At 37.0% G+C, this 17,087-nt stretch overlaps 1 protein-coding gene across 4 annotated transcripts in view; it reads left to right on the plus strand.

Annotated features, from left to right (window-relative positions):
* The window catches only part of CGNL1 (cingulin like 1), a 65,853-nt gene that overhangs the window by 25,385 nt on the left and 23,381 nt on the right, over positions 1–17,087 (plus strand). For all 4 annotated transcript variants that reach the window (XM_075045371.1, XM_075045372.1, XM_075045370.1 and 1 more), the window contains exons 9-10: positions 15,571–15,777; positions 16,091–16,195. In XM_075045371.1, the coding sequence (XP_074901472.1) occupies positions 15,571–15,777; positions 16,091–16,195 (312 nt within the window). The remainder of the gene's footprint in view (positions 1–15,570; positions 15,778–16,090; positions 16,196–17,087) is intronic.

A 17,087-nucleotide genomic window follows, 5' to 3' on the forward strand; every position in this document is an offset into this window, starting at 1 on the left:
GCCAGTGTGCTTTGTCGGTGATGCAGTTGAAATTACAGTTTTGGAGCTTCTAGGAGTTCTCTGCAGTTCTTTGTAGCCCATTGTTCCTACCTTCAGCTCCTTGTGTCACATCCTGTTCCCCTGTTACGTTGTCCCACCTTGTCCCTTCAACTACTTACTACTAGGGGTTTTTTTTTGTGTCCTTTTCATTTACTGAGCTTATCTTGTTTACTGAATGGTCAAATGAGTGCCAGCAGAAGGGAAACAGCAGGGATTGGGTGTCTGGAAGCAGACAGGAGGAAAACAGAACTGAAGGAATGCCTCTTCCAGCATCAGCAGAAGGTCTTTGTGAGGGGGAGAATAGGAACAGTTTTCAGATGTGCATATCTGTTACTGTTTTCCAAAAGATGTCCTTTCTGAAGTTATCTTTGCAGAGACAGCAGGTAGGAATTTATTGAAAGACTTTTTTTGTAAGGGGACAGATCTCATAAAATTTTGATTATTATTTTCACAATGACAGTAATTTGTGTCTTTTCAGTATCCCCTTTCCTCATTTTATTTCTGTCAAATATTTGAGAAAATTTCTACAGACAAACCGTGCTTGACCAATTTAAGTCAAAATTGTAGGCCCCCATTTTGCTTAGAAATATCCATGCTAATTTATATCTTTTACCTACAACTCATTGGTGTTAGGTGAGTTACAATTATCCTACTCGTTGTGGCTGAAAACATGATGTAGAACTGAATTAAAATTAAGCTTGAAACTTGAAAGGAGTTTCCAAAGCTTTATATGCTTTATAAGCGAAATAGGAGCACATATGGAAGATGCTGGATAGATATTGTATGCCTGAATTCTGATAAAGACTATTCTTTAAAGGACTGTTTTTAAATGTGAAGTTTTCTTCAGTGGTTAGAAAAGTTTAAATACACTGATTTGTTTATGCAGCCTAGGACTTCTACTTGCAATTGCTTAGCTTTGCTTAAATGTGTTGTTTCTCTTTGTTTACATCATCATGAAGGTATTTGATGCATCTGAGCTGCTTGAGCTGAATTCATTTTTTTCTTTGAGAGAAAAGTAGAACATTTAAATTATCATTTTTTATTATACGGTAATTGTAGTGACAGCTTAACCTCAGTGAACCATCTTTCAAAGTTACTGCATGGTAATTTACTGTATTTCAATTATGGAACTGTAATTACAACTGACAAGAAATGAAAGAGTAGTCTGTTTGGCATAACAATAACAGTCTGGGAAATGGCTCTATGATTAGGTTGCTGTGGCTTAGAGATAGTTATAAATAGCATTTATTTACTTACATGACATAGTAAATTTAATAAGATGTTCAAAAGTGAAATTTAATTAATTAATGTTGCTCTAAGCACCAGTTCTGCTCTTCCAATTTTACTTCCAGTGATTTTTGTTGATTTTATTTTAAGTAAAACTTTTAAAATGCCTAATTGGAAGGTGGTTGGTTTTTTGTTGTTGTTTTTGTTTTGTTTTTTTTTTTAATCTTTCTAGTATTAGTACCCTTAATGATTTTTTTGAAGCCCAGCATTATCTCTATGCGTGCTGGCTGAGATTAGTTGTTGAGTTTGATATATCATCTATCAGGAAAGTATAACCAGTCTCTGCAGGGAGTTAGATGAGTGACCTGCTGTGATCTTACATATGATGTTAATTATTGGGTTTACAATTAATCTCGAATACCCAACAGTGTGTGTCAAGATCATGTTTTATATAACTGAAGCTGCTTGACCTGTTAAATTATAGTTTTTATATTATTGCAAGCTGGAAAGATTTATACTGGATGGTGGGATACAAGAAATTTACATCAAAGATTGGTGGAAAGGGCCATTCTGTTGTATTTAATGAGGAAAATGAGTGTGTAAATGCTGTAATAGTGGTTTGTCATACAGAAAATAGGCATACTGATATTTGATAGATCAGGGTGTATCAGAGTCTGTATGTACGAGGTTGGTTGTTCTTATGTTGCTTCTATATCATCCAAATTGGTACACTGAATAAAGGTGTTTTGTGATATGTATTAGGCCGAAAAGGAAGTTTTTGCAGGGAGAAAAATAGAAGTTTTTGTGCCACTGTTAAATCAAAAGACTTTTTCAGCTGCTGGAGACGTCAGATAGGTTGGCAAGTAATGTACAGTACATTTAGTCTGTGTGATTAGAATGCCACATAGATCTGTTTTGCAGTCATGTTAGAAACATACTCAAGGTTATCTGATAGGAGAATAGAGTGGGGTTATTTGTCATGTGTGATTCTGTTCTCATGCTCACTGATGTGGTGGTAGGTTGGGTTTGGTTTTGGTTTTTTTGTTTGTTTTAAATAGAGATTTTTATATAAAGCCACAGATATTAAGATATTAATCTTCTTTGCTACAGTTTACCTTTTTAAATTCATTTTTGTGTTATGTCTTTTACTTGTGATGGTCTTGAGATGGCTGTGATTGTTCTTAACTTCATTGCTTGTTTATTAAGACTGAGACCAGGCTCTTTCCGTTTAATGATAGTAAAAGTTTTACTCTTCCATAACATACCTCTGTGGGGTAATAATTGCCTTTAATAATAAATGAGAAAATTCATGTCTTTCTAATTAAAAATGGATTTCTCCATAACTGCAAGTGTTAGAGCAGAAATGAATATGAATCCTCTCCTGGTTTTAATGTAGTACGAAAATTTCTATTATTTAATCTGTCCCTACAACACAACAGGCCAGAATTGTACTACTTGGCCACGAGTACTCTGTCACTGTAGATGAAGTGCTACTATTTCAGTAAGATTTGGAAATAGCTTTTGGAATGTAATACTATAGGTAAAAGGTTGTAGCAAATTGCAACTAATACTGTTCAAATTCCACTGAAATTGTATCAGCTTGGAAGTACAGTTGCAAACTGCACAGCACTGTCAAATTTATGTCTGTTTTGAGAAGCAGTCTGCACAAATTATGTTGTTTAGAAAAAGCTGTAATCATCACATTATGAAGAGGCTTATCTCAGCCTGACCTTGACTGATTTATTCAGGGTTCATTGTACTTCTGACCTTGTCCTCAAAATGATAAAACGGACACTCAGGTTTAGAAACTGATTCATTTATCAACACATTCTTATGCAATGAAGCTTGTGGTCATGTGAGCTTTAACTGCCATGTATGTGTTAAGGCATGTGATATGATTAAAAAGAGGGAATTTTACCAGAGCGAGTGGTAGCGACAGCAGAAGACAGTGGTTACCTTCTGCACATGTTATAAACTAAAAGTATACTCCTTTAAAATAAGAAAGTAATATAAAATTTTGAGCATTGTAGATGAGAAGAAGCTTTGGGTTTGTTTCTGGATTTTTTCCCCATCTGTATGAAGTGATTGTGAATTTAGGTGAATCTAACACAGAGCTGTAAAGAACTTCGAAATGCAAGTGAATATTGAATCTTTTTCTACCTAACCTGATAATATGGTATTTCTTCTTCAAAGCTAATAAAAATCTCCCACATAGAGCAGAAGCTTAACAGAAACTAGCTTAAGCATTGTAAATGATATTGATACATACCGTGAGCGTCTTTCTTGTAGAAATGGCTTGGCATATATTTTTTACATGTAAAATGTATAAGTTTAGTATATTCCAAGAACCTATTTTGGAGTAATGCTGTACAAACACCAGACAGTGGTCACCCAAGTTACTCAGGGTAAAGTGAAGAAGTAACTGATTGTGAAGCATCGCAGAGACACTTTAGTATGTAAAGTGATAGACAAATTTAGTATATATAACTGTAAAATTATATATATGAAGAAAACCAATAGGATCCCAACTAACTTGTGCCACTCTAAGGTGAAATCTTGGGGTTATAATAAATAGCTCTATAAAAATATTGTCTTGATAGGAGTAAAAGAAACGAATTATATGATAAGAATTACTTGGGCATAAGAACAACATTATGCCCTTGTGTACGTACATCCATAACATCTGAATCTGCATCCTGAATGCTATGTCTGAGTGTAGTCCATTCACCTCAAAGAAGATATACAATAATTGGAAAAGGTTTAGAGAAGATGAACCAGGATTTCAGATGCCACTGGTGCGTTTTTTCTTTCCTCTGCTTGCCTGAGGCAGCCTTTGCCATGTTGAAATAACACTTTTTTTGTTCCAATGGTAGAAGCTGATTGGTAACTGATCTAAACTGTATACAGACTCAAAAGAATAGTGGAGTGACTGGTCCGAGTCAGTGTTTCCTCTTTCATGACCTGCCCCCCCCCCCCTTTTCATTTTCTGCCCTCCTTTACCAGCCCTCTAAAAGCCCAGTATGTTTTTGATTGATTTCCAGTGTAGTCCTACAGACACGGAGTTGGGGAAAGAGAAGGAGGGTGCACAGACAGAAGCGTGATGGTGGAAGGAAGGCTGCAGGCATTCCTTAAATAGGCATTGTTACTGGAAACACATATTTTAGAACTGTATATGGAAAATCTGGGAGACAGATTTGATTTGTTTTTCTATAAGTGTCTGTTCTGTGCATGGAAAGAAAGTTGTTTGGTAATAGCATCATGCATGTTTTTAGCCACCCATTAAATGAAATACCAAACAAATTATGGAATATTAGCTGTGTTGTCAACAAGAATAATAAACATGCCTCCAAAGCACACTGAAAATGTAACTTGGTGACTTTGTCTTTGGTGCTAAAGCAAGCTTTTTAAGTTCCAGCTCCTCTGGTCTTTCATTTCCATGCAATTTACTCCTGCATTTGTTTAGTGGGGACATGTGTGTGTTTGGACACAGACAGTACCATGGCACTACAACTGAGTGGGTTTTACACTGTGTGTAGAGTCAAGAAAGCCTCTGAGCAAAACTGTCCTGCAAAGTCCTATTTGAGTTGGATTGGATCACATCTAAACAAGACAAAAAAAACCCCCAAACTGTTTTATCTGTAATAGTCATTTCACCATTGTGAGCCTTATTCAGCCAGGACTATTTCAGTTAGTCTGGGTTGGGAAGGGGGGTTGTTTGTCTGTGGGGTTTTTTTTTGTTTCTGAAAGTTGGCAAGAGCCTGTGCAGTCAGATACATCTTTAATACCATCAGGAGGATCTATAATCCCCTTATCAACAGAAGTCAGTATATGTATGTTCAGGTGGTTTGTCCTGTGAAAGTGTAGGTTTGTTTGTGTATGTGTGTTAAGTGTTTGAATGTGTAAGTCCTTTCAGTTGGGTACAATGTGAACACAGAACTAGTTAATATTTTACTCTAGTCTTTGCAACAACTTCTGACCTTGAAAAAACTGTTAGTATAAGCCAGTTAGCTGGGAGGATAATATGACATTGATGTAGCTACCGGTTGAGAGGTTAATACTTATACTTTTCTGGCTCTGGATTTTATAACTGTGGAAATGTTAGGTCATTTCCCTATATTGGGAAATTTTGTTTAATATGCTCTGTGTAAAAAAAAAAAAAAGGGGGGGGACCTGTGCATTCTCATTTTAAAAATGTAGGCATTTAAATCTTTCATTACATCTCATAAATGAAAAACTAAAAAGTTTTGGAAATAATATTAAGAATATGATATCGTTTAGATCAATGAAAATGGCCTTGCAAGAAAACAAGTCTTGTCTCTGAACTGGCACAAGTGAATAATTTTTAACCAGTTAATAGAATGGCTCTAGCTGAAATGGAAGGAAAGACAGTCTGACTTGCTTGTAAATTTATGCACTTGCTTACTGAATAATCTCTTGAAGTATAGCTGAGGATTCAAATTGGTTGCAGTGTACCTCACTAAGAGATAAAAACACACTGACTCTTTTAATAGGTAATGACAATAGTTAACTTCTAAACGCGTAGCCATGTGCTGAAGTAGGCTAGGTCTTGTTTTGAGATGATGGAAAGAATTAAAATAGACAGTGTAAGGTAGGAAAGCAATAAGTAAAGCTATTTAGCCTCTTTTCCAGAAGCATGGGGGAGGGGGGTTGTTTGTTTGGGGCAGGGGAGAGGATGGTAGTTTAATGCTTCATTTTGCTTTTAAGGAGTATTTGCGTTCCCTTTTTTAGTGGTATGAGATTTTATTATCCATGCTATCCAGTGTTACTGTGTTATTCATCCAAGGGCTTCCAATTGCTTTAAGAAATAGTGTCTGAGGTTAGAAGAATTGCCTAAAAGCACACAGTGGGGAAAAATACCAGAACTACAAACAGAGCTACAAACAGAAATAAAGACCTGGCTTTTGCATTCATGAGCTTTAAAACTTAGATGACTATACCTGAATAATACTGATTTCAGAAGCTCTCTTTACTGAAGAGCTAGTAAGGATTACAGTTCAAGGGCTGTCCCTATGTTGAGACTGACTATGTTTGTCTTTTTTCCTTGGGTGTCAGTCTTTGGGTGTAGGTTGGTTTTGTTTTTTTCTTTCTTTGGAAATCATCTGCAGGTTACCTAGGGAAATCAGTGTCTAGTTGTTTATTTAAACTTGATTTGTTTATATACAAAAATGAGAGGAAAAAACAATAGAAAGGGATTTGGTATCTCCATCGCTGCTACCCTCTCAGGATCATCTGAGGGAGCTGGGTAGATCTGAATCCTTGAAGCCACATGAAACTTTTTACATGTAGTTCAAGAATTTAAACAACCGGTCCAGTATCAACCTAAAAAGGTGGCCCATGAGACTTTAGAGTTGGTTTCAGCAGACAGTATCTTCCTTGATACCTTAAGTGTTCCACACCAGGAACAGAATGAAGTGAGCAGCCACACCATTCCCTTTATTTATAAGGTTTTGGAATATTATCATCATAGAATCATAGAATGGTTTGGGTTAGAAGGGACCTTAAAGATCATCTAGTTCCAACCTCCTGCCCTGGGCAGGGACACCTTCCACTAGACCAGGTTGCTCAAAGCCCCATCCAGCCTGGCCTCGAACACTTCCAGGGCTGGGGAATCCATAGCCTCTCTGGGCTACCTACCTGTTCCAGTGTCTAACCACCCTCACAGTGAAGAATTTCTTCCTTGTATCTAATCTAAATCTACCCTCTTTCAGTTTAAAGCCATTACCCCATGTCCTATCACTACATGCCCTGGTAAAAGTCCCTCTCCACCTTTCTTGTAGGCCCCCTTTAGGTACTAAAAGGCTGCTGTAATGTCTTCTTGGAGCCTTCTCTTCTCCAGGCTGACCAACCCCAACTCTCTCAGCCTGTCTTCATAGGAGAGTGTCACTTACTTTGATTCCACAAATATGAATATGGAAAGAATATTTGAAAGTCTGTTACTTCCATTTAAAAAACTTCTATTTGTTCTTTAGCTCATTTTGAATGGAGATTTATTCTTCAGATTTCTACTTCAACTATGGCAATTAAAGGACAAACAGTTAATTGGTTGAATTCAGTTTTACTCAGTTGAACTTGATTCTTAAAGGAAGTGTAAAGGCTTTTAGAAAAATTGGCTGAGTTGTGCCTGATAAATGATGAATCTAGCCAAAATTTAATAATTCTAATAAGCTGTGAATGAACTACTTGGCTTCCCCTCACTTCAGCTCTTCCTGTATTTTGTAAAAGGACTCTAAAGGTCCTGTACTGTGCAGTCACTGCCAAAGGGGAATTTCACCAGCTGAAACACTGAAGTCAGCCAAAACCATTTTTTAATGATCAGTTACACAACCACTCTCATGTCTTTGCCAGTGTTGAGGGTGTGGTAAAAAAAGGTGTGGAGCCACAGAACATTTTCTGCATTCCTATTCAAGAGATTTTTCTGCTGTATTCAGGTTGAAATAGAATATTTCATTTGCATCTCAAGGACCCTGTTTGTATGTTCTCTCCAGTTTCTTTGAGGTTACACAATAATGAGTGGTGGGAAGGATTTTGATGCCTTTAGTACTAACTGAGCTTCATCTCTGATTCTTTAAATCTGTTCACTGTTTGCACCAAAGTTGAGAGTAGAATAGTATATAAATATAATTGCTTTACTGAGTTTTTTGCAACAAAGCAGTTGAAACAGTATTTATTGCTTTATTTAAAGTTGGTCTTGACTAATTTTAATATATTTTAAAATATTTCTGGACACGTATGCAACTATATACAAGGACACAAACCCGAACTTTATTAGAATCATTTCTTGTTAAGCAAAACATCTGAAAGGAGCAGGATGAGAAGTGAGGGAATTGGATTTCACTGCTGAAGTTACCTTGTGGGAACTCCCTTATGGAGATTAGTCCCAAAGCTGAAAACTAAATGGCGCATGCGCATGAACTCCAGCAGCTGTGACTTTGTGGGCTCAGATAAGCAGACCTGCGCTAGGTAAAACTTTATAAATCAGATGTGCATACCAAATCCAATAGTACACATATGTATGTGCATGCGTTCTCTCACTTTCTTCTCATCCATCTGGTATGAATTAAAAGTAGTTTTGTACTCACTTAGACACAATGTTAGAATATTTCATTTATCAATGTTTTTCAGATTTTGGTCTGTTCCTACACTCAATATATGCTACTAAAAACTTCTGAAGAAAGAATTTTATTGATTGTTTCACAAACTTTAATTCCTTTTCTCAGCATAACTGCAAGCTTATGAGTAATGTTATTCCCTGTATTAAGCATAAGAAAGTAAAAGGTAGAGTGATTACTGTCAAAAGGATCCATTAGTTGTGCATGTTCAAATTGAGGTGTCTAGGTTAACATAAAGTTAACCATTATATAGTCCTTGATATATTCAGGGTACAATTTTTGCTGACTTCGGTTGCAGCTGTGCATTCAAGACTTTGGAAACCAAGCCCTAGTGCTTCAAATCAAGCACAAAGGAAATTAAAGAGCATGCAGTTATTGATCCCCTCTGGAAAGTTTTGGTTGAGTGACTTGCCTCAGGAGCTCTTTGGCAGAGACAAGAATAGACTCCAGTTCTCTTGGGCTGTATTTGGGTACCTTAGCTGTTGAATTTTCCTTTCTCTTACTGCCTTCCTTATTTCTGCAGCACTGCTTTATTTCTGCAGCAACAGCCTCTTTCACTGTAAATTCTTGACTTGTTCTCAAGCCAATTGACTCATCCTTTAAGCCTCAGAATTAGAATGTATGAGAACTATTAAAAGATTTCAGTGGTGATTGACTGCCATAGATTATTTTCCTCCGTGTATGATCATTTTTTTGTGATCAGAAACTGATTTTTTGCAGTGGACCTTTCTTTTAGGATTTGATAACTTTTTTAGTTCATGGTGGTCTGGTCCACTGCTGGGCTAGTAAGTAAACCTACTGCATGTGCACTATGGCATAATGACAATGTCAGAATACAGAAGTTTAACTTCAAGCAGTCACAGAGGACTTTGTATTGTGGGACCTCGTCATTACAGCTATGTGGTTTTTTTTCTTCTGGACAGGCTTCTTTTTCTTTTTTCAGCTTTGTTCAGAAATTTGCAACCTGTTACCAGCTTCTTTAACCTAAACTCTATAGCTTAAGTCTGCTGATAAGTCTTGCTAAGTCTTAAATCATGAGTTTAAACATGATAAAATTTGAGAAAGCACAATAAAATATTTCATGTATTCAAAAATAATAAATGAGAAGAAGGTATGAGTGTGTTTAAGTAGTCTGCAAGGTTGTGGATATCAAGAGGAAAGGTATTATTCCTTCAGAGATTGAAGAGATGGAAATCTGAATGTGAGACAAACTAAGTGTAGGGAATAGAAGGCACTGAATGCCCTGGAGACAGAGTGAGGACAGACAGATTGAAAGGAACGATGAAGCAAATGCAGGCAAACAGATGTAAGAAGGAAAATGCTATAGGGATTTTACCTTACATAAATATAATTCCATAATATAATATAGTAAAAAGTTGGTTTACTAAAACATACTGCTACAACTAGCAAGTGGGAGTAAAAAGAAATAAGCATGTTTTATATATCGTAGCGAAGAAACTGCAATCTTGGAATTGAGATATGTTAATTTTAAGATCCAAAGATCCCACTTCAATGCTTGATACAATTCCCCCCCCCCCCCCCCCTGTTTTTTGGGGGGCTTGGGGGTTTTTGTTGTTTGTTTCTTTTGAGTGGGTTTTTTTTTTTAGTTTTTTTTCTTTTTGTATGGTAAATATGTCTGAATATACAGTATTTTATTCTAGCTTTTGTCTTCCAGATTCTTGTTTAACCAGTTTTGTCTGTTATGTGCTCTGTATGTGTTTATGTACATAATCTCATTTCAACTCTCTGAAGAGGCTGATCCACAATTCTGTGAACTAAAGATCATGTTATATTAACAACATGTTTGTTAATGTTTCATGTTCAACTTAAATCATTACTTTGTGACCTTTACCCAGTTCTGTTACCATGGGTTAAATTTATATAAACTTAGTTAAAATGATTGCCAAAACTTTACCAACATCCCCACATATTAAAGGTAGCAATGTAAAGGATTTATGAATGGGTATTATCAGGAGTCAGTAATTGATGTGGTGTCATTAAACCTTAAGGACCTTTTGTTAACTCACATTGTTTATGTACAGCACCATTACAAATAAGTCATGTGTGGACTGAAGGATGTGGATCCACAGCACAATCTGTACATGTGAGTTCTCCCTGTCTGGCTTTCTTCCTCATTTGTACTTAACTAGCCCTATAGTGTTCAGTTACCCTTCTGCTGTCATCCTCATCACTCTAACCCACTCTAATTCAGTGCTTTTGCAAACAGCTTTCAACTCGTTTTTTGAATGTGTGAGCCAGTCACTGAATTTTAAATGAAAGCTGTGCCTTCTTGCTCATGTAGACAGAACCAAAGAGAATAGGATTACTGCTGGCTGTTAGCAAATACCATCTGTTGTACAGTTTAAACTGTCTATGCAGTTGCCACTTTCAGTTTTAGCCTATGAAGTGCAATAATTGGCATTCAAAATTTATCAATGTACATAGTAACTTCTCTGTAATTTCAGTGCAGTAGTTTTCATATCTTCTACTGACATGTTTTATTAGGGGAATTTTATGCAGAATATAGTGGGCCATCTCTAATGACAGAGTGGTAAATTTAACATATGGTGTCAACATGAGTAATATTGCCTTCTAGTTGCTTCGGGCTGGTTGAGTATACTGCCTGTGTGGTAGGGTTCCATGCTCAAAGGGCGCAACAATCTATTTCTGCTTCAGCAGTGTCCATGTATGATTTGACAGCTGCTAGCCTGAACCTTATATAACTTCAATATATGGATAAGGATCTCTCTCCACCAGGTTCTCCCCTAATGGTGTTGTTACAAGGTCTGTCAGAACTACCTTTCAGTGCTTGTTTCCTTTGCATAGCCTTTCTAACGATACCTGGGCTCTTTTCTATCATGTTCACCTGTCCTCCCAAGAGAAGACCTGAAGTGAAGGTGGAAAGTGATGTGGTGTGCCAGATAAGACTAACAGTGGAGAATAGGAGAAGGGAAGAGGCACGGAGTTTTATTATACCCTAACTTTCTGTGGTAGTATGCTACAGGATATGGCATGTATTGCCAAATGCTATTATAATCCAGAAGCTTCATTTATGCCAGTGAAGAGCTCTACATGCAATTCTGATTACACCGGCGATAAATGAAGATAGGCTTTTTTTCTATCTAAACCCAGCTGTGTAATTTGACTCTTTGGAGAAGTGAAGCTATGTGTGCATTTTCTACTCAACATCTAAATTGTATTTGTGCAGTTTGACTTTATTTAAATTTCACTATCAAATTGAAGATACTTGTGTATAGTTTTTTCTAATATCATCCTGAATTATAACCTGAAGGTGATCTTCCATGCCTTATGTGTACAGTACAATTGTGTAAGGTAAACTAACAGGATAGATACTCCTGTGTTTCTTTTCAGTCTTATCTGAAACAAGTTGAAAAGATGTTGAGACAATAGTGTACAGACAAATGTGCATTGTGAAGAAAATTTCTCCTACTCTCCCCAGAAGATACGTAAGAAGAATGCCCACTCTCCAACTACAATACAATAAAGCTCCCCATACATACTGAGAGTTTTCCTACCATCTTGAAAAAGTGTGTGTCTGTGACTGTATATACTTGTTTTTGGTATTTTTTTAAAACATACTCCTTCCAGGTGAAAGAAGGGAATTTTGTACTCAACATGTTAGAGAATTTGTTTGGGAATGGTTCATTCCTGTGAAGGTGTAACCCTTGTAATGATGCCAGAGTCATCAGAGACCTGTGGAGATCTGCTGGTTAAGTGCTGGTCACTGAGACAGCTGGAACTTTAGGCAGTTTGTACTTACATACACAATTTATTTCCAAGATTTTTAATTAGGTTAATAAGGATAATACTTGCAACTTGCCCTCTATACTTCTCTACCTTTTATATATATTCACCTAGCATATTGCTAACTTACTGAAATATGTAGTGAAAAAGGAGAGAGAATACCAGTTTAGTTTAATTTTAGTGCTGGAACAGTATCCTAAAATACATACAGCAAAAGGCAGGCTGGTACAGATCTCCATATATGACTGCATGAGGGTAGGATGAACTTAATTTTGAACCTGTTAAGTATATACATATGTATGTATTTATGTGTATACTTATGTATGTAGATCTGGGGGTTTTGTTTGGTTGTTTGCTTTTGTATGTGTGTGCACGTGTACTTCTAAGTAAATAATGAATGCTTCCTGTGTTGGGAAAGTAGAGCAAACCATAGTAGATGAGATAGTGGAATCTTCAGATACAGTGTGGGTCTGCTGCAGTCCTCTTACTGTGCAACCCTGTGTAGGCGGTTGGATGAAAAAGAACAGACAAATCAACATTCCTTTCCCTGAGCTCCCCAGCATGCCTCAGCTGCTTTCACTCAGCTCCAGAAAGAGGAAATGAGACAAAACGGAGCCACTGGTGGAGTACTTGCTAATTAGTAAAACTTTGCTGTATGCAAAAAGCAAAAACTAAAGGAATATATAAATGCTATTGAAATTTTAGTATGTGAGAACTTAAAGCATCAACAGAGATTTATTTCAGAGCTTTTAACTAGTCGTGTACTTAGAAGAACAAGTTTTTTCAGTATTTTCAAAAGACCAGAACTTGCCAGCCTGCTTATGCTGCCAGTTTTTGTATAATAAGTTCATTGACCCTGTAGACAGTCTGAGTGTTTTCTGAGTTACCGCTTTATCAAACTAATTTGCATGATTTTAAAGCTGTTGCTTGCTAGGAAACAATCTAGTGAGGGCGCACGTTGTAAACACCCTTTTATATAACTTTGCTTATCCCTTTTGGGGGTGGGGAGGGGAAAATTGGGAGCTACAATCAAAAATAAGCATAACTGAAAAGTGATTTTCATGCTTTCATAAAATATTTCACAAAACAGTTTCTTACCAAACTACTCTGTAGGATTTCTTTTGTTTTCACCCACATAAACACAATTTCACATGCAAATATGTTATGCTTCAGTAATTAATGTCCTATTAATTAATTACCTATTGTCACCAGATAATGTAGAGGCCAAAGGTATAAATGGATTCAAAAAGGATTAGAGAAATTAATGGATGATACATTCATGGAGGAAAAACAGTCAGAGCTGGGAGTGTGTAATGGAGAAAGGATTGCCCTGTAGTTGTTCTTCCTCTTTTTGTCCATAAACATCAGCTATGGCCCCTGGAGAGAATACTGGTCTAGATTGACTCCTGTGTCTTTTCTGGTGTTCTTACTATTGTTTAAGGTCTTAATGTAGAAGGCAGTGGGTCTATACATGAGAACCAGATCTTTGTACAGAGTATTGCTTTGTATCAGACCCTGAATGCCCAAGAGCAAGAAACACAACTTACATCTCGGATTCTTTTATGTTCTTTGGAAGGGATTCTGACTGACAAGTCAATGAAGAACAAAGATTAAATCCTTCTACCTCTTTACTCCACAGAATTAAATGTTTACAAATACCTAACTGGTCTGTGTTGTAACAGTATAGATAGTACAACAATACTATACTTCCACTCTTGGTTTCCACAATAAATGGTAGGATGTTTTGGAGAGGGTAAGTGGTGAGACTAAGGTGATGATTAGCTCTGAAAAGTTATATGCTGTAGCCAGTTGCCCTGCCAAAAAAAATATCTATCACCATGTGATAAATTGTGATGAGTAGTTTATTATAATTTGTCTTTGTGCTGTATATTGATTAGAGTTTCTGAAAAAATACAAAGTGTATCTTCTTGAATACAAGTTGAACTCAGTAGCTAAACTCCTTCCATCCGCAGGCAGTAACTGAAAACCAAGCAGAACTTCTGCTGAGTAAGTAGAGCCCCAAGTGTGGGTTGTATGATATGCAGGTAGAGCTGCACCAATACCATGTAAGGTACTTCTAGTCTCTATTGCTTTTTCATGCCTGATCACTGTCTGCTTTTCTGTGCTGGCACAGCACTTTGTGGCACCATGTTTTGAAAAGGACTGGGGCTTTTTTTCCAGTAACATCCCCCCCCTCCCCCCCCCTTTTTTTTTGGTGTCAAGATCTCTTTATCTGTGTGTATATATATTACAGTTGATCCTGTTCCCTGAGTTTACTCTGCAGCCCCACAACTAGTTGCTTGGATTTAGAGTGTTGTATATTAGTGCTTGGAATAAGCAGTGGGGTGAGACTGCCTAAATTTTGTGTTTCTGTGGAAGACACTCTTCATCAATATGTTCTTCCTTAAAGATTCATATGGCTTCTGATGTCTGTTAAGTTTTTTAGATTACTTGGAATTACCTAATAGTGGGATTTGGTAATGAAAATATTTTAGGTCAATAAAGAGGAAGTTGTTAAGGTGAAAATATGTGATGGCGGACATGAGACTGTTCAGGTGTTGTATGTTACTCTAGCACATATGTATGTGTCATGCCCAGCCAGCAACTAAGCACCATGCAGCTGCTCACTCACTCCCCCCCCCCCCCCCCCCCCCCCCCGCCCCGGGGATGGGGAAGAGAATCGGGAGAAAAAAAAAAAGAGTAAGACTTGTGGGTTGAGATAAGAACAGTTTAATAGAACAGAAAGGAAGTAAATGATAATAATAAGAATAATCAAATTACAATAATAATAAAAAAAGAATTGGAATATACAAAACAAATGATGCACAATGCAATTGCTCACCACTTGCCGACCGATGCCCAGTTAGTCCCCGAGCACTGATCCTGCCCCAGGCCAACTCCCTCCAGTTTATATACTGGGCATGACATCACATGGTACGGAATACCCCTTTGGCCAGTTTGGGTCAGGTGCCCTGGCTGTGTCCCCTCCCAACCTCTTGTGCCCCTCCAGCTTTCTCACTGGCTGGGGATGAGAAGCTGAAAAATCCTTGACTTAGTCTAAACACTACTTAGCAACAACTGAAAACCTCAGTGTGTTATCAACATTCTTCTCATACTGAATCCAAAACCTAATACTATACCAGATACTAGAAAGAAAATTAAGTTTATCCCAGCTGAAACCAGGACAGTGTGCCTGAGGAAAAAAAATGCTCCTTGTCTGGTCTCCCACAGTAATATGAATAATAAAAATGCATGGTTGTAATGTATACAGACTCGAAGTTAAATTCTTTGTTGACATTTTGATGTTCTATCCTAGCTATATTTGCTGTGGTGTCATATGAAACTTCTGTTGGAAAACAGCATCAATTATTACTATTTTTTTAAACATGACATAATTTGTTTTCACTAGAGTGCTGCTGTCCTTGCCAGTGAAAGAAACGCTGCACAAGAGATGCGAAATAGTATAGAAAATCAAGTCACAGAGCTGACTAAGGAGAATGAACAGTTGAAGAGAACAGTTGGTGAGCTAGAGAGTAAAATTGAAGAGTTGCACAAACAAATTGATAATATGAAAGGAGAAGAAAATTCAGTGAAGGAAAAAATAAAGAGATACCAGGTAAGTTAAGAAAACAAGCCCTTTAAGTAGTCTCCTTCCTGTTTGCAAAGGATACATTGTAGAACAAAAACCAACAAAGAGGAGGATGGGCAGTGTCATTGGAAAGGCTAAGCAGAAACCAGCAGGTTGTCAAGAAGGACGATGCAGTTTGCTGATGTGTATAGGAAAGATTTCCCCAGTGTAAAACCAAGTCACAGCTTGGAACTGGGGAGATCAGTGACAGGCCAGAGTGAACATACTTCATAGCTCAGTTTACTTGTCAGATTAAAGGCCTTGCCACTATTTCTAAATGTATCAAATTGTATCATTGCAGGAAGAGAGGCAACAGTTAGAAGAAGCTTTGAAACATGCTGAAAAGGAGGCAAAAGAATTAGTAGTGTTAAAAAGTTCTTTGGAAAGTCAACTAGAAGATATGCAGGTGAGAACAAGAGCAATTTGGAATATTTGAATTTTAAATTTCCTGTTTGTTTACCTGAGTCACCATTGCTTTCTGCAGAGTAACATCTCATTCTTTTTGAAGTACGCTTTGTTTTATAGTCCAAATCTCACTGCAATGTTCAAATGTTTCCTGAAAGCATAGGCATAGCATCATCTAATTAAAACTGTTTTCTTGTTAAAGCCTTTCTTTTTTTTTTCTTTTTTTTTTTTCCATGAGTCTAGCAAAATTACAGGGAGATGAATCACAAAATAAGGTGCCTAAGGTTTTATAAATCTGTTTATTATTTTGAAAGGTCATTCAGCTCTGGTTGTGTATAGGTATTTACATGTAGAAGAATAAAAAGCTGTACTTGGATATAAATAAAAATATTGGTAGTAGACAAATATCCGGAAATTGGCTTCTCTTTTTTACAAACCTGTTGTCTTTGCAAATGTTGTATGGAACTGGTATATTTCATCACAAAACCAGAGAAATTTTAACATGTCTCGCAAGGACTTGCAGCCTCTTAAACTCTGTATGAAGTCCTCTTTCCACCTTGCTTCTTAGTCTACTCAATATCCAGGAAAGGATATGCTTTCTCCCAGATTAGCCCAGAAATTAATTGTGTGGAGAATCCATGTACTTCAGAGCAGCAGAGAGGGATGTTGGCAATATTGTGTATGAGTAAAGATGGAATGATTCAGATGGAATGAAAGTTCAGATCTGTTTAGTAAGGAGATGAATGTCTATAAATCTTAAAACTCTTCTTGTTGACATCATATTCTGTATCTGAAAAAGCTGCAAACATAATCTTTCCTCTTTGTAATTCACCTTTTACATGTAGCAAAGAACCATCTATTTCTGCAGTATAAGATAGTTTGGAGTGCTTAGT

Source organism: Buteo buteo, chromosome 13 (genome assembly GCF_964188355.1).
Source record: "Buteo buteo chromosome 13, bButBut1.hap1.1, whole genome shotgun sequence".
Taxonomy (NCBI): domain Eukaryota; kingdom Metazoa; phylum Chordata; class Aves; order Accipitriformes; family Accipitridae; genus Buteo; species Buteo buteo.